Source organism: Diplotaxodon limnothrissa, linkage group LG23 (genome assembly GCF_057381915.1).
Source record: "Diplotaxodon limnothrissa isolate DT_005_m linkage group LG23, D_limnothrissa_male_GT1.1, whole genome shotgun sequence".
Lineage (NCBI taxonomy): Eukaryota > Metazoa > Chordata > Actinopteri > Cichliformes > Cichlidae > Diplotaxodon > Diplotaxodon limnothrissa.
The window spans coordinates 39,900,398-39,918,964 of NC_140617.1; the positions used below are offsets into that span (position 1 = coordinate 39,900,398).

At 41.7% G+C, this 18,567-nt stretch overlaps 2 protein-coding genes across 4 annotated transcripts in view; one reads left to right on the plus strand and one right to left on the minus strand.

Moving 5' to 3' along the window:
* The window catches only part of LOC146608656 (peripheral plasma membrane protein CASK), a 50,313-nt gene that overhangs the window by 18,535 nt on the left and 13,211 nt on the right, over nt 1-18,567 (minus strand). For all 3 annotated transcript variants that reach the window (XM_085348913.1, XM_085348912.1, XM_085348911.1), the window contains exons 2-8: nt 13,104-13,216; nt 8,439-8,544; nt 6,789-6,866; nt 6,585-6,657; nt 1,642-1,744; nt 781-956; nt 76-198 (exon numbers count right to left, since the gene is read on the minus strand). In XM_085348913.1, the coding sequence (XP_085205039.1) occupies nt 76-198; nt 781-956; nt 1,642-1,744; nt 6,585-6,657; nt 6,789-6,866; nt 8,439-8,544; nt 13,104-13,216 (772 nt within the window). The remainder of the gene's footprint in view (nt 1-75; nt 199-780; nt 957-1,641; nt 1,745-6,584; nt 6,658-6,788; nt 6,867-8,438; nt 8,545-13,103; nt 13,217-18,567) is intronic.
* On the plus strand, nt 3,354-5,230 carry LOC146608657 (putative G protein-coupled receptor 34). Its single transcript, XM_085348914.1, has 2 exons — nt 3,354-3,408; nt 3,886-5,230. The coding sequence occupies exon 2, from the start codon at nt 3,915-3,917 to the stop codon at nt 5,187-5,189; it is 1,275 nt and encodes a 424-aa protein (XP_085205040.1). The 5' UTR covers nt 3,354-3,408; nt 3,886-3,914; the 3' UTR covers nt 5,190-5,230.

Here is an 18,567-nt window from a genome sequence, read left to right on the forward strand (position 1 = left end):
TTTTATTTGCATTCAGTTAATTTGAATGTTAGCAGTATGTGCATGTGTGTGTGAGTGTGTGTCTTGTGATCTTGCCTTCAGCCAGGGGTGGTTGAGAGCCTCATAGACAGTGATTCTCTCAGCAGGGTCAAGCATCAGCATGCGCCTCACCAGGTCCTTGGCGCTCTCAGAGATGTGAGCCCACTGGCGGGGGTTCATCTGAAACCCAGAGAAATATTCAGAAACGCGTGAAGTAGCCAGGATGGCAGCCGAATCTGGCAGTAATTAAAGATCCAAGGACAAATTACACACCATTTAATGCTTCATAAATAAACCCACATCATTTTTCTCCCCACTGTTGTGCAAAATGTTTCGGTGGTTTGCTTCATTGTTTTACAGTTTGGGTTTTTTGGCAGCAGCTTGATGGAAGATAGCAACGGTGTTGTCCATCACTCTGCACACTGCGACTGCATCTGCTACAGATTAGTGCACCAAACAGGAAACTCATACTGTGCTGAAAGCAGATAATTCATCAGACCTTTATCTTAGTTTTTTTTCTGCTGATACAGTCACTTTATTCATCACCTCTCACATTCTTGTTGTGTGAGAGGAAAAGCTGAAGACACCAGGGGGGGAGAGGAAAGGCAGGCCACAATTTGAAGTTCTGAAGTGATGTGGTAAAAGCACTGCATTCAGTTCCTGTAATCCAAGACCTCAACTTTGTATCTAACATGCACAACAGCACGGTTCAGTCTGAGCCTCAGGGCCAAAGCACAGGCCGTTTTGGCATTTAGCGCCTACCTTGTATTTTCCTTTGATGATAGCCTCAAACAAGCGCTCCTTGGTGCCGTAGAAAGGCAGGCAGCCGGACAGCAGAATGAAGAGGATCACTCCACATCCCCACACATCTACCGGTTTGCCATAAGGCTCCCTTTTCACCACCTCTGGGGCCATGAAGTGGGGCGTGCCCACTCGACCTGAGGAAAGAGATAAATTTCATACACTACGCTGATACACTTTCATGATGAACTTTTTATTATTATTTAAAAAACACATTTAAACAAGCCCGTCCCGTGCTCTTTTTTTTAGAGCGCTGCTGCTTGGAGAATATCTCACAATCCAATATGAGAGAGTCAGCGAGGATAGCTCAGACAGTTACATGTTGTGATTCATCTAATGAGCATGTCTTTGGACTGTGGGAACAGACTAGGGCTGCTCGAGGAGACCCACATAGACCTGCTTACTCATATCCAAAATACTGCCTGGTCATTTCGCTCAATCCAGCCTAAACCACAACCAGTGAAAACCTGTTTCTAATAACGTGGCAGTTTTTATTAAGTAGGATATTTTTATTGAAACATTACAAAGAAACAAACAAATCTATTACATTTCATTATTATTAAGGTTGTGGACAGAATGTAAGCATGAGTGAGACGTACAGTAAGGGGGGAAAAACCCGACCTTTAAAAGAGACTATGGAGGTGACTGCATACGTAAGCATTAGTCTGCGTGAAGTCTGTTACCTCATTAACAAGTCGGTGCACTTTGCTGTCATTTCTGCATAAATGGTAACCACAGGTGTGGGGGAAGACCTACACTTGTTTTGTGGGCCACCTGTAATCACGGAATGCAAGAAAACCCTTGAAAAGTGTTTCACTGTACCTCCGGCTACTAAACCAGACTCTCCCAGCTGGATCGCCACTCCGAAGCCTCCGAGTTTCACTGGAGCAGAGTTCTCCTTTGAGGCCAGGAGCACACAGTGAGGCTGCACAGGAATGAAAGACACGTGTCAGCACAGTGCAAATGACGACAAGCTAATACTTGGTACAATTAGGGCCTGACTGATGCGGGACAGTCCCAGCAGACTTTAAAAATCACACTGACTTTTTTTAAAATAAAAGAGGCACAAGCACAGACACTGCAGAGCATTGCTTTGCTCTCTGTGCAAGAGTGCAAGATTCCATTATGTTCAAATGGTGGTTAGTGTACCCTGGTTTCACTTGAGCTTGCACAAATCTGACAGTGCGTTCAAAAGGAGATGCACATTTTTTGTCTCACACTTTGTGTGCTACAGAGCTCGGTGTTGACTGACTCCAGCAGTGAGCAATGGAGAACTCTGGAGGTAATTCACAAAGCTGAAGAGACCTTTTTTAACCCTCCAGTATGCTTTTTAGATTCTGGTTAATTCATTTATTTTAGAAACTTGGCAGGATACAGACAGACACGTACAGCAGGAATCAATAGCAAACATTAATATATATACAAAAACAACAGAAACACACACATTAGAGAACAAGTTGAAAAGTGCCTGGAAGTAGCACAAAGAAAGAGACTGTATGTACTTAGACTAGTGTGAAAAAGGTGACACCGAAGCTTCACCATGTAGTCACACAGGACTAGTACTGCAGGTCAGAGGCAGGTAAGAAAATATTTGCCAAGTGCCGTGATAGCTGCTGCTAAATTACAACGGCTAGTTTATTAAGGAGAAGGACATTAAGCCAACCGCGTTCACCGGTAGACTTGTAAAAACTGCTTAATCAAAATTGTTATGACATTTTACTTAATATCTAATTCACTGGACAAATAGTGCGGCGACTCGCCATGACCCAAAGCTTTCTGCGAGGAAAACTAATCAGCTGATGTCAGCGGCTGATGAGCAGCGAGGACGGTGTTGCGTGGCATGTTTTCCATCACGGGTTCTGTGTCAGTGGTAATAAAACTGCTTCCCATCACAGTTTCACATATTTGTTCTTTTATAATAGTAAATCCAAGTTGCACACCTAATTTTTTTAAAAGACAACAAATGAAATGATGGGTTTCAGAGATGTGGATGCAAATTGGAAATAAAATTTGTTTAAAATGTTATCAAATGTTTGTTAAATGCAGTATTCCTCTCAGGTACATTCATCTTACTGTCCCTTTTTGTGACAGTAAGAAGACATGCACAACCATAGTGAGTGTGAAAAGTGGTGGGCTCACTTCCTGTCTTCTTATTCTTTGCAAATTTTGTAGGGGGGGTGGAGAGAGAGAGAGTACGAGAGAGACAGCGAGAGAGAGACAGCGAGAGAGAGACAGCGAGAGAGAGAGAGAGAGGGGGCCGTCTCACATCTATGAGAGAGGAGAGGCTATGAAAGAGCTTTCCAGTAAAGACGGAAGACAAGCTGAGCAGAGCAGAAGCGGTGACACAGACAAGCCTGCAGGATAAATTACTTCAGAGGTGAAAACGGCAAAAAGGCGGTGCTCAGCCAGGACTAGTTTCTTTTAACATAAAACAATTAAACTCACCTTTATTCATTTAACAAAAGCTTTAAGAGACTGATAATGGAGCAGCATTAGATGGACGGAGGAAAATACATGCAGGACTACTGTGAGCTCACACTCCTACACATTCACAGCTGTGTTGGATCTTCTATGGAAGGATTATTGATGGTGAGTGTTGCACCTTAATCCAAACATCTGTGTGTACGAGTCAGAGTGACTGTGAGCGCTTTTGCATCTGCAGCGTGCACCCCTTGGCTCCGCTCTAACACCGTGGGACTGGAATTTATGCGTTAAACAGGCATAAAACTTCTGATTAGTCATGACTCCTGCTCCCACCCGTGAAAGCTAAATCACAGTGGAACTTTGAAAAAGCTGCACAGTGTACAGAGCTTTAATTTTGTAAGGTGCCGCACCTTTTTTCAACACAAATTACTATAATTTCCACTTGATGGTGGAAAACTCACAGATCATTACTTGTGTGTGACCTTAATCTACAACCTACGTATTACTCACCTCACTGTGTATTACTCATAAAACACACAATTGCAGTTTCAGTCCGTGCACCTTGTTTTGCTGCACAGCAAGAGCTTCTTTGTATGTCTATTCAGTGAAAATAAGCTGATTTCCCCCCTTTTTTCCCCTTAGGTCCTGATGTTTAAAACTTCTGAGCCACAATGAATACGACTTTCAGGCCGGTACTCCCAACCTCTGCAGTGTTCGACACCTCTCTCCCTATATCCACGTCATCCCTCCCAGGCTACATGTCACCGTCTTCTCTTTCTCCTTTCTCCACCTCAAACTACACAGCTGTCACTTCAACCCCGATGCCTTGCTCATTTAATAATGAAAGCCTCCGTGTTCTGCAGGCGGTGGTCTATTCTCTTTTCTTCATCTTTGGACTCGTGGGTAACCTCTTTGCTTTGTGGGTCTTCCTGTTCCTGCATTCGGGCCGAAACTCAGTGCGGGTGTTCCTCATCAACTGTGCAGTGGCTGATCTGGTCTTCCTGGCATGCCTGCCCTTCAGGGTCTTCTTCCATATTAATGGAAACAAATGGGTACTGGGACCTGTGGCCTGCAAGATGGTGGGAAACCTATTTTACATGAACATGTACATGAGCATATTTCTACTCGGATTCATCAGCCTGGACAGGTACTTGAGGCTGAAGGGGAAGGGCAGAGCACGGAGAGGCCTAAGGCTGAGGCTGTGGGGGCAAAGCAAGCCGTGGAGCTGGGTGGCATGTGGAGTTCTGTGGATTGCATTCCTGGTGGGTACGATTCCCATGATTGCCGCACCAGAGGATAAGGAACACAGCGATAAGTGCTTCCAGTACAAATTGCGACAAAAAGCCTACTGGAAAGCCTACATCAACGCAGGGCTGGTGGTGATGTTCTGGTTCATCTTCATCATCCTCGTGGTTTCCTATGCCAAGATTGCCTCACGGCTGCAGCAGGTGTCACGGGACAAGCCGGACCTACCTAACGCACAGAGATACAGGAGAACTGCAAAGAAGTCCTTCTTTGTCCTCTTTCTCTTCACCATCTGCTTCGGGCCCTACCACGCCTTTCGCCCCTTCTACATCTCCTCCCAATTGAGCTCAAGCCTATCCTGTAATTACATGCAAATCATGGACTGGACCAATGAGGTGATGTTGTTATTCTCAGCCTTTAACAGTTGCTTGGATCCTGTCATGTACTTTCTGTTATCGGGCTCGGTGCGCAAAGCTGCCCTCCAAGCACTCGGACGCAGACTCGGCCACCGGCTTCTCTTCCTGAATGACGTGACATCCAACAGCTCCACCATGGATTTCAGACGGCCGTCTGTCCCTGTGGTTGTACCCAACCTCGGTGTAAACACTCAGTCACTCACCCCCAGAACCAGTATGTGTGTCATCAACTCTAACCTCCGCTGCACAAGAGTGACTACGCTTCCACCTACTGGCCAACAGTGATCACAGGAGGAAAAAAAAATCGGAGTAAAGCATTTCCATTGACAGCTTCGGTTCTAACAAATTATGCCCCCGTACATGAACCACTGTCAGAGATGGATTTTGAACCAATTTCCATTATTGGTTAAAGACAACAGATTTATGTCTGAAGACGTACTACAGCATCAGCCATGTCTTTAAAAATTAACATTTACAAGACTAATGATGATATGAAATGTGTGTGTGTGAGTGAATGTCAAGAATTTTCAGTATTAAAAAAAAGTTTTATGGAGAAAAAATAAATTGCTGTAGACTTTAATAGAGAACTAACTTTTCTCTTTTCACACTCTTTCAGCACAGAGCACATTATATTGGCATACCTATACTGTTACAGTGGTGGATCCTCTAACAACAACCAGTGTTTCAAACAATGAGGTCAGAGTATGTAGGAGCTCAGGTTTCCTATTGCGTTAAATGCTTTGACTGTGGATCTTAACTCTGGATCCAGTGAAAGAAAAACTAATATAATTTTATTTATTAAGTGTGAATCATGCAGATTAATCGCAGTGAGTCTGCTCATGTAAGATAATCGTTTATTTACCCCAAATTTGTTTTAATTTTGAAGAAAAAAAAGTGGCTGGAATGGACAATAACCTATTTCGTCCTTTAAGCCTTTTGCTTTGCTTGAGCTCAATAGTCTGCTCTTACAAGAAGCAAACGAAAGCCAGCTTTGACCCACCATGATGATCAGCACTTGCACTGGTTCTGCTGCTGACAGCTTTGAGCCCTGTGTGGTCAAATGGCTCAGATGGGATCAAGGGCCTGGTTCAGCACTGCTCCATATGGTCTAGTAGTGTCGGACACCTGTGTTTGAGGGTTAATCCTGTTGGAAATACTGGGGGATTCTGATTTTGCTCTAGGAATGCCTAATAAATCCACACAGTTGATTTATTTACAGCCGTAGAGCCCCAAGTATTTAAGTAAATATATTTCTAAAGGTGACATCTGGTCAAAACTTCATATTAATAGCACATTTAGAAATGTATTTACTCACAACTTTACTAAAATTGGTGTTCAATATTTATTTTACCGCTGTATGCTACAGCTAACACTGACGCTTGCTGAGGTGTTGGTTTGCCTAAAGGAAAAAAAAAAGAGACCTCATGGTGGTTTATTCTAAAAACCACAGAGTAACTAAACTTAATATTAAAAGCGGATATCAAGGGAAACTTTCGGGTAAAGCGTGGGTCGCTTTTAGCATTTGCCTTCCCACAAGCAGTGAAGACAGCGTCTTCACAGGAAGGCAGTAACACTGTGCAGTATACACTTCTGGTGTGATAAATATATTTAATAGGTTGTCCTTTGCGAGTCATGGAACATGTTCTGTGGTTTCACTAGCTTGACTGCACGAAAGCTCACCTTTACATCACGGTGAATCACATTGTTGTCATGGCAGTATCGAAGCGCCTCCAGAATCTGCCTCATGTAGTGGCTGGAGGGACAGAAAGCAGAAACAGAAGGGGGGGGGGCATCATTTAGAGCGTGCACAGAGATGTTGTGTATTTCAGGCTTTAATAATATTTGAAAATGTGAAGCCCACACTTCACAGACTGTGTCCCCTACCTGGCCACTGCTTCGCTGTACACAAACCCAGCATCAGCTCGCTTCACGATTTCAAAACACAGGTCTGCACCGTCCATACTAGAAAAAAGGAAGAAAGGTTTAGGGTGGGTATGAAATGATCTGTTTAGTAATGAGTCAGCTGAGAACTCTTTATTAGTATAGATTTAGATTTGGTTTAGATTCAGGCTACATTTGAATCATTTCAATAATCAGATGAAAGACAAAAAAAATAACAGCCGATACAATAAATAATTTTTCCTTCAAACACTTCTCATGTATAGTGCTGTAAAAAGTATTTGCCTCCTCCCGGATTTCTTTTTTGCATATTTGTCACACTTGAATGTTTCAGCTCATCAAACAAATTTTAATATTAGCCAAAGATAACCCAAGTAAATCCAGAATGCAGTTGGCCCTGTGTGAGAAAGGAAAGGAATTTTGGCCCACTCTTCTTTATAGAAGTGTTTTAATTCAGCCACACTGGAGGGTTTTCAAGCATGAACAGGCTGTTTAAGGTCATGCCATCAGATTTAAGTCTGGACTTTGCCAAGGCCACTCCAAAACCTTTGTTTTTTATCTTCAAATAAGCTAATCAGAGGTGGACTAGCTGCTGTGTTTTGGATCTGTTTCATCATAATTAAAAGCGCTCGAGCTTCACGACATGAACTGATGGTCGTACGTTCTCCTTCAGGATTTTGCAGTAGAGAGCAGAATTCATGGTTCCATCAATCACAGCAGCAAAACAGCCCGAGAGCATCACACTACCACCACCATGTTTGCCTGTTGCTATGATGATCTTTTTATAAAATGTTGTTAGTTGTACATCAGATGTAACAGGACTCAAACCTTGTGTTTTTTAGATGTTATTCTGGGGTCTTTAGTGACCTCCTTGATGAGTGGTGCACTCTTGGAGTCATTCTGGTAGGCTAGCGTCTCATTCCATTTATGGATAATGGCTGTCATTGTGGTTCGCTGGAGGCCCAAAGCCTAAGAAGTGGCTTTTGTAACCCTTTCCAGATTGATAAATGTCAGTGACTTTGTGTCTCAGCCGTGTCTTTAGATCGTTGAATGATGCTTTTTGAGAGATTTTTTTAAACCCTACTTCATTTTGTCAGACAAGTTCTATTTAAGTGATTTCTGGCAGTAATCAGGTCTTGGTGTGAGTACTGAAACTGAATTACAAAAACATAGTTAATCACAGTTAATTCATGATTTAACAAGGAAGGAAATTACTTTTCCACAGGGGCCCAAGTAGGTTTACATAGCTTTTCTTCCCCCCCCCCCCCTTTAAATTAAATTTTTTGTTTGAAACATGCAAGTGTTAAAAGATGCAAAAATGTAAGAAATCAGGAACTGTACACTATTATACTTATGATTACATATTGCGCTGGCCTAGCGATATCTTCAAATATCACACTTTTTTTTTTTCCTTTTTCTCGTCAAAGAGACCAAGAAGTCTGAAACCACAAAAACAAGGGGGTGTGAAATTACCAGTAACAGCCATCTGCCTAGTGCTGATAAAATTAGTTGGTAACTGTTTGCCTAGTGCGGTGGTGACGGTAGTTTATAAGAGAAAAGCTGCCATACATAAAACATACAAAATCCAAACCTAAAATTGGATGGGAATGTGAACTGTGTGCGCGACACACTTACAATTCAAAGACCATGTAGAGCATGCCATCGGAGCTGTAAGTCTCCAGCAGCTCCACGATGTGGGGGTGTTTCAGCATGTGGCAGATGCTCGCCTCTCGCTTCAGATCTGTGAGAAAGAAATTCAACATGGGCTATGGTGAGACAAATCGAACACTTTGGATTTCATCCAGTCTAATTATACTTCCAGGTTGTGAGGTAAAGTGCTAATATTTAAATGTATGCCAAGAGTCGTGTTACTGCTTCGTAGACTTTAAAGTACACCTAAAATGCTTTTCCTTATTTTCTGACATCTATTTACAGCTCCAGTGCTGGATGTCTATACTTAAAATGGAAAAAGTTTCAAATGAAGCTGACAGCATATATGCAAGTGAGTCTTCAGACTGCTCTAAAAGGTCTTTTCCCCCCGGCTCTTAGCTCTAGGTGATGTCAGTGGGAGTGGATTGGATCCCCAATATCATCATCTCATGCACAAGGTTCAGCTTGTGAGCACGGCAGCCCGCCCACAGACCTTCTGTTTGTGAGACGCATCCAATTAAAGGGAGGAGAGGAAAGCTAAAAGAGCTAAAACAGGTTGACTGAGGAGCTGCAGGATAAAAGGAAAAAAAGTTTATTTTCAACTGAATCAGGCGAAGCTGCCCTGTTAAGAGTCCAACAATTTAAACACAGAGTTGGAAATGAGCATACAAAGTTTGCTTATACAAAAACTGAAGCTTTTCATTCAGGTATTGCAAACTTTCAATATCAGATTAGCTTTTATTGTGTCCTGGGAGAAATTTACCTTGGACAAGCGAGGGAAACACATCATGTAAGATAACAGACAGATGCAAACATTAGTTTACAATTTTACCAATTATGGCACTAAATAAATTATACCTATTTCATTTACAATTTGGTATCCTGAACCTTTTTCATGAGGGCATTATAAAGCATGTGATTTTTGGTCCTAGTAACGTTCAAGTCCTGCTTTATCAGTGATATCTGAAGGGAAGATGAGGGGAGTATCCCGACTACCTTTCCGCCTACTGATGGACTTTATGCACTCAGTACTATAGGATAAATTTTCCTTCAACCTAAAGGTTTGCATTGTGAAACACATCTCCCTCTATACTATACTCACCCTATAAAACATTTAGATCCTTTATGTTTAAATGCAGTAAACGACAGAGAAACATAGAAATACCTGACTGCTCTTTTCATACCTCAGCAGACTGCCTGCCACATGACTAACTCAACACTAGGGGGAGCTGCAGAGCATTTAATTTGCCAGGCATCCTCTTCTTGATATATAGACTACAGACTAACTGATCAACAAGCTGGTCTCTACCAGAAAGAATGCACATCTGGATCACTGTCATCAACATCATGACTAATACAGATCTGCAGAAACAATTGCAACATGACTGTGGGGATTTCTTATGTTTTGACTGCCTGGATGGAAAACACGCCTACGATTAGAGGACAGACTTCTCTCTTGTGAGAAGAGCAAAGACACGTTGTCTAATAGACAGACAGACAACTGGCAGGACATGAGGTAACGACAGAGATGCAGACTGCTGAGGCGAGCTGACAGACATAATGTGCTGCTGTTGGGCTTCTCAGTCCATAAAAAGCTCATTTACACACTCCGCTTCCCATCTGTAAGTCTACTGATCTTTGTGTGTGTGAGTGTGTGCTCTCTTTGTGTCGTGACCACTATCATTATGCAATACAGAGAACCGACAGAGTCCCCACTACAGAGCCCCCTATTCTGCTCTCCCTTTGCTTCCATCATTTCCTCCTTCTCGCCCTTTTCACACCGATCTCTTGCCCGTCTCATCGAGTAGCAATTCTTGAACTTAACAATGCTGCCCACTGTCCAACGAGGAAACGGCTGATGGAGCCAGAGAGGCCTGGAACGCTCTGAATGAAGCTGATGCCGTCCACTGGGCCTTTTCCAAAGCAGGCCTCGCTTAGTCTTTGTCATGTCATGCTAATAAATTGCACTTTGAAGACTGCAGGACCATGTTGCCACACCATCTCCTGATATTCTAACTATCATATAAAACTAATGTACAGAAATCACACTAAGAAGTCATTTAGGCTTGCCCATTCGCCAAGTGTTACTTTGTCTTCACTTCTGATAAATGACTTTTTCAATATTTAACATGTCTAACAAATAATACTGCAAATTGAACTACTGTATTTCCCCCCCAACAATTCAATACCTGTAAGTTTTTATGGTCATTGCGAGCCATCTACATCTGTCTTTTACTCAATACTCCAGACTCTTAATTATCGTATTCATCTTTTATTCATTCCACCTCTCTCACGTGTTTCGCACAGAAATACATTTGTATAGAAATCCAAATATTTGTTGCGTTAGCTCGAAGCTCAGCCCAGCCTGCAGCTCTGTCTCCTTTTCACTCGGATTTATGCTGACACGGAGTCTTTCTTAATAAGCTAAGGTATGTGGTCTCATGAAATCACTCTGGCTGCACTCCAGTTTTTCACATTGCCACTCCGAGTGGCCGACTTGCAGATTAAAAAAAGTTTTTAAAAAATGCTTAGGTTTACCAAATTTAAGGTGAAACTTTTACTGTGATCGACTCTTTGGGGGCTCACCTTAGCCTGACTGGTTTTCTTGTAGGGCGCTTGGTCCCATGATCCAAACAAATGTTTATGTAATTTGTTTTATATGGTAACCCACATAGACAAACAGGCAAATGTATAACCCTCATCCTCACACTGATAACAACTGATAATCACCAGGTCTGTAAAAGCCTGAACATTTATAGCAACGCAATGATCAATTAACTAATTAACTGAGTGACAAAATTACTCTGCAAAGCTTGAATAATGAATTAACAGTTCAAGTCTAATTAAGCAAAAACACCAGAAAACTCTGGAATTGTATAACATTTGACAGACTGCATGATTTAAAAAAAAAAAAAAAAAAGTTAGTATGTGCGCCCATGAAAAACATCAAATCTTTTCTATCAGTGCTTTATACCTGATTCTGCTACTGTGTTGTTTGCTGCCATTTATTGCAAACAAGGTATGTTGGCATTTTAACAATTTCTTTATTTAACAATATTATTTTTATTTATTTTTATGCTGGTCCTCCGCTCACACACTGCTGTGGGACGCATACCATTCTCCAACAGTCAAACATCAGGACTGCAGGCAGGCCTTTCCATCCTCTCCACTCCCAAATCCCAAATCCTGGAAGCAATCTCTGATAAACCCCGCTCTGTGAGGGTGAGCGTTGTCATCTTAGAGGAAAGACCAGATTTGTTTTTTTCATGGGCGCAACCCACAAACTCAACTCTGCTGCTCAACCCACAAATGTGTTTTTCTTACAGATGCAGCACCATTTAAGGCCAAACAAACAGGCTTTCCAATGGTACGGCACCTTTTAACAGAATAAAAAAAGGACAATTATCACGCAGCCTTCTGAATGTGCTTTAAATGATTTTATACTCTGAAGCTGTTTTAAATTGTTATTGATACCGACGTCTATCTAACAGTATTAACCACCCACAGCCCTTAAAACCCTCCCCTCAATATCTGCTACGGATTCGATCTCTTGCTGCCTAGCACAGTAAATCCCCACATTTGTGAAATGAGCTGCTCTCTGTTTATCGCAATATGAAAAAGCATACAATGTAATATTGTTGGCATTCCTAGAAATGCATCATGTGACACGAGAGCCTCTGTAACAAGTCATGCGCCAAAGCCCCAACCTTTAACGTATTGGAAGAATTCGACATCCCTATCATCACATTTGGAAGTCTGTTCATTTTTGTGCCATTCCTGGTGAAAGCGACCACATGGTGAAGCATGTGTGAAGTGACTCAAGAGATTTAAAAAGTAAAAAAGATGCTTTGAAATATTTCTGAGGTAAGAGAAACTCTTAAATGTGGGTGGTTTATTTTTTCAGATGAATACAATTAGCACAAAAATAACCTGGGTGTAAGTTCTGGTTTGGGAAACCTTGGTGTAACACTCCGATTTTTCCTCTGTCTCCTCCCTCGGGTCATTTCCTTTTCCTGCTGTTATTGGCTGCCAGAATAATCTCTGGCTGGGGCATCACAGATGGCCCATAGTGAATGCCAATACTACCACCAACACACACACACCTGTGATTTTTGTCTCAATCCCTCACTCCCCACCCTGACACACACACACACACACACACACACACACACACACACACACACACACACACACACACAGCATGACAAAACCCAAACCCACATGGTGAGACAAGGCATGCATGGAGCATCTCACAAAATGTGAGCCTATCACACCCTAAACCAACACACGACACATGCAGTTCCAAGATATTACTCATCTGGGTGCAGTGTATGCAACATTATGGCCTGTTTATTTATGTGTGAGAGGCCATTATGCACTCTGTGAGTGCCACAGTGTTTGATGTGTGAGCCAACCTCCATTTGCAGTTTAATCCCAATATTTGTTTTAACCCACAAGAACATGGGGGGTCCCATAACACAGAACACAGCTCTTCTAGGTCTGTTAAAGAGTGCGGTTCCTTGAATAATCTCTATAGCGACGCTCTCTTGCCCTGGTTATGTTAACCCCTTCCATCTGGTGCCTTAAGTGAAAAACCAGCACACGTGACCTGCCAGCCCCAGATCAATCCAGGTCTGCTGTGCTTCTCACCTTCTGTGCTGAGGCCAGGGCTGGAGGTAAAGCTGGCCACATCAACAATCTTTACAGCAAACTGCTGGCCGGTGTCCCTGTTGATGCAGCGCCTCACCACGCTGAAGGGACCCCTGCAATACAAAAAGGTTTAAAGTTAGTCACAGATACCTACAGACACAAACACAAGCGTCTGCATGCGTTTCTTTCATTCACTTCATGACTCCTGAGTTCAGTGAGCGCCTGCCATAAACCTATGTACACATAATGATGGGCACACACTAGTCTTGGGCAGTGGGCAGACATAGTGTTGTTTCTGGGAATATTCTGGATTTACAGTGGGTGGTTAGCTACGCTTCGTAGTCTCCATGCTCGTGCCAGTGGGAATTACAGAGCGGTGTGGTGCAGCGCAGCTGTAAAAGCTAAAATAAAAGCTTTATTATAGAGACCTGTGCTAGGGAGACCTACCCTACACAGTTTATTTTGGGGGAAAGGAGGTGGCAGATATTGCAAATTTGTGTTTCCTCTTATAGCTGCTTTGGAGCTTGACATGTGCAGTAAGACAAGATTTCCTGATTTGAACAGCATTTCTTGAGATTTTCAATTTAATATGAAAAAAGCAGTCAAATAAATAAATAATATGCGGGGCAAAATTTAGATTTCAAATGACAAATTTGTTCACTCAACAATCTGCCTACATACGCGTTAAGCCTCTACAGAATTATCAGCAAACTAATGCTGAGAAATTCATATCCTGCATGACCTTTCTAGTGGTATGCGTGGTAGCACACAAGTTAAAGTGCACACCTGATAACTTCTCAGTCAAAAGTGCTCAAATTAATCAAGTACTGATATAGCGAGGACAAGAACGAGAAGGAGAAACAAAACACACTTTTTCAAGGGGTTTAAATAGCTTATTAAGAGGAACCTGTATAAAGAGCCTACTCTTCTTTCTCATGGTTTAATCACAATATAAAATAAATATAAGATTATAATGAACCAACAGTTTGAAAGAATTTGAAAATACATGCATGCCACATACAGCTGCCTCTAATAAGTAAGCATAACACAAGCAGCTCTCCAAATGCTGCAAGTTCTGCTCAAAGTGGCCTCTTCAGCAAGCAGCGGCTCTCAAAGAAACGACACTGCTAGCTCCTGCCACGCTGTGAAGTTTATTTGATGTTTAATTGAGAGTGGAAGAAGAGAAGGATCACTAAATGATATCCAAAACTATCCCAACAGCAGACCACCCTGACTAAAGGGAGACATGAGACAGGAACTTTCAAAGTAAAAGCACGTTAATTTACCAGTTGTGAAATGAATCACAGCATTGCTGGACGGAACAAACAAACTGCTCTATGTACTTGGCTGGCCAGGTTTTCTTTTTTGTTTTGTTTTTTAATAAGATGCTATGTAAACAACAAAACATAGATAATCTATTACTTTTGCAATCCAGATTACAACCTGTCTTAAGGAAAAGAAGAAAAAAAATCTTTGCTGTAGGAATGTACTCGAGATGTTGCAGTTCATTTCGAGATAAGCTACTTCACATTTATAGAAATTGTAAGGATTTGAATATTATAAAAATGATTCCCAAAGCTATACATATGCTGATAATCCTGGTACCCTAGGCAGCTTATATAGTAATTTCATCCACATTGATCAACACATGTAGGAGAAGTTGGGGAACAGATCATTATAATAATAGGTTTTAAAAAAATAATTAAAAATTAAAACCTTAAGTATTTGAACAATTACATCATTTCTGTCATTTTGCTTCCACCATCACAACACACACTGCTTTTATAGTGTGTACACATTGGTGTAACCCTAGACACCTGTCGGCTTTCCTGATGAGATCATACGAGCAGCAGGTTACGTTCGTGTAGGAACTGGAACATTTTGTGTAAAAACAGACACTGAAAGTAAAGACATGCATATTTTCTGTCTCCGGGCCCACTGAGAGTTACAGACGCACACATACCCCCGCTGTGGTACAGCTGTCTCTACATCTTCCGGGTCTGCAATCCTCAGTGGTGGAAACAGTTCTGCTCACTCACACACTCTTACACACACATCCACAGCAACACCTATCTGATGAAGCCCTGATTGGTAGCTGTTACCAGGTACTGCTTTAGCTGAATCAGTGAATGAAGTTGCCCGACGATGCCCTTCCTGTGCAGAGCATGGCAGCTGCACCTGTATTTGCTCTCACGTTAGTTTGTAAAGACCAACCCGTACAAATGCAGGCAGCATGTGCACACTGTGAGCCAAGAGAACTCTTAAAACACTCTTCTCATCAGGGTGCGCAGGAATCCAGTTGATGATCTGACAGTCTCAGCGACCTTTGCCCTTGGGTTGATGTGCTGAAACAGCTGTGTTTACCCATTAGGAAGTGGGAGGTGTGGGTTGCTGCTTGAGTGCTTGATGGGACTTCTGACACCCCTGTTCCAACCCTGCAATCTTAACCAGCTGTGAAAGCGAGATGGGTATCGTTTTTACTTTGAGTGTCTGTCTGTCTGCTGCAGCAATTCTCTCTGTGATTATTCTCCATGAATGATCACATGATTGGCTCATTATTCATATCCAGCTTAGTCTTTAAAGCAAGCTTTCACCTGAAATTAATGTCAGACAATAGCCCCACATGACTAATGAGGATAAACAAGCAAGCCATACAAGCACATGGCTAATTAACATACTACAATAGCCATTTCTCAATCCATTCAAACGCTTGCTGTTTACACCAGCACAAAAATCAGTTTTTATTTATATAGCGTCAAATAAAAACTTCCGTTGTCTCAAGGCGCTTTAAAGACCTGCAGTAACACAGAGAAAACAACAATCAGATGACTCATTATGAGTAGGCAATCGGCAACAGTGGGAAAGAAAACTCCCTGCACTTCCTGTATCCCCCATGTAGCCTTAATTTTTCAGATGCATAGGTTGGTATTTTAGTAAAAAACTTGGCACTAAACGCATTGTCATTTGCTAAGGGACAATGCCCTTCCCAAAGCCCCAATCTCCACCCCATTGAAATGTATGCATGTAATTTATCTATGCTTATAAGCCAGGAATTCAACCAATTTAAATAAACTCTACTAACTCTGTCAAGAAGAGTGGTCAAATATCCAGCCAGAATTATGCTAGAAGTTTGTTGACTGTCACTGAAAGCATCTGTTCGATGTGTAACTTGTTAAGAGGCATTTAAGCAAATACTAGTGGGGGTTTCTGTATCCTGTATTTATACTTTTGACACTGGATTTTCTCTAATCCACACACAAAGTAAATTCTAACTTGTGCATCCAACTCTTGTGTTTTTGAAGTCATTAAAGATGTATGCTGAACAATCAATCAAGACTAGAAAAGGAACAGTTCAAAGAAATTACTATAAGCCCCAAATTACCACGACATTCATGCCCATGGCATGTGTTTTTAAACTTCTGACCACCATTGTAGCTTCAACCCACAGGGTAATTTTGTATTGAGTCACTACTTCATCAGGCACAACTCTTCATGGTTTAAGACTTTCTGTAGAAACAGCAGGCCGTAGAGTCTGCCTTTGTTGTGGTTTACGTGTTGTCTCTTTGACATTGTGTTAGAGAGGTGTTACCTAGAGCTGCTTGATTTAGGTGAACACCAAAGGGTTATTTTGCTCATTAACTGTAATCTTCATTGTTTAATGCAATTATTCAAATTATTGTTAACAAATACATCATGCATTTGCCAGATTTATTGGTATGCCGGTCTTAATTTCATGCATGATATCAGTTTTACAACTGCCATTACATTGATGATAGATTGGCCAATGTGAAAAAAAGCACTGCTGTGAAGAAAAAGGCGTGTGTTCTATTTATAACACACCAAATCTTCCTAAGAGAAATGACTGCAAACAAACTATTAATTTTTACCACACTAGCGTGATTCTGAAGCGTGGAAAAGTCAAAATTGTAATTAAAATCTGTTTAATCATCTAGGCCTCTTTAGTGATTTCGGAAACTGGTTGTATTTAAGATGCCATTCTTAGTATTAAGTTTCCTTCTGTTTGTAAATGGGATTGTGGAGACAGCTGTTCACACGGAAAACTCAGGGTTCAAGTTCCAACACCAGCAAACATGCCCAAACTTACCATGACATACATGCCCATGCCGTAGCACCCTTGAATTTAGCTACTATGGTGGAAAAAAAAAAAAAATCCCATTTTTTTCTCCACAATGGTTGTAACCTAATCAGGTGGTCTCTGGTTCCAGATCTGCAACTGACTGATGAAGGTTTAGGCAACTTCAGTGAGAGACTATAACCACGGGGGCACAAATGATTCAGTGAGGGTAAGGCTATTTTGGCACTGGTCTAGTGTATTTCAATAACAGTCATTACCACCATTAAGCAATGATGTGGGATAGGGTGAATCGGCCCCATTTTATGCATCAACCTCATTTGTAATCTTGGCTTTAAATGCAAGAATCTGCATGGAGAATTAGCCCCTGAATTAGGCCATTTTTACATGTTGTGTGAGAGAGGGGGCTGGGACTGCCAATTAATTTGATAAATTAGAATGTAATTCATCTCATTTGGCATGAAGAAAAAATTAAATGACCATTCAACCATATTCATGAGCCATTACAGAGGCATTATAAGAGCCCAAGTAACTATAAAAGACATAAATTGCATATGTACTTATAAATTCATCTTTGTGAGGACCATTTCGAGTTTTAGATCTCCTCTGTGAGGACATTATGGCTGGTACCTGCTTTCCAACACACCAAAAAAGCTACTCAGAGGCTCAGATTTGACCTAACATTTAAGATCAGGATTAGATTCAAGGATAGAATTTGGTGGCGCTCAGTGTTACTGTGGGTTTACTCTGTGTCCTCACAAAGACAGAAACACAGACGTGTGTATGCTGGGAAGCGGTGAGGCCGCATGCCATACTGACATCACCGCAGCTGTGCTAAGTGGGCTCATACAAAACTCCCACACATGGCTCACATCCGACAGCAGCAGTCATCAAACATTAGCTCGAAGTGGCAGTCTTTGCAGACTGCTCTTTGGCTCGTTTCAACTCTCTGCTTTGTGTAAATCCAAGAAACGATGTTAGGAGCATTTTTAACATTCATACTGGCCATGAGTGAAATATCTTCTCAGATGATTCTCTTTCCTCTCTCTAAAGCAGAGGCAGGACACATCTGTAAGCTGCAGACTCCACATGACCACTACTGCTTAGAACAGCATTTTGACTTTTTACCTGTGGTAAGAAGCTAGCATAAGTCTCAGTCTCAGAGTTTATCAGATGGGTGCTAACTGGTGCTGGACAGTGTTGACTTTTAACATAATAGACACTTAAACTTATCATCATCTGCTCTCGTCCTAGTAAACATTATTAGAGACACACAGCTTAGCCATTTTCTAAACATCCACTGCATGCATGGAATCTCACCATCACCCCATAACCTTCTTTAATGATTCACAATGGTTAGCTCAACAGTGA

Bases quoted from the DNA above. Each gene is read 5' to 3' on its own strand.
- LOC146608657 (XM_085348914.1), top strand. From the start codon at position 3,915: ATGAATACGACTTTCAGGCCGGTACTCCCAACCTCTGCAGTGTTCGAC.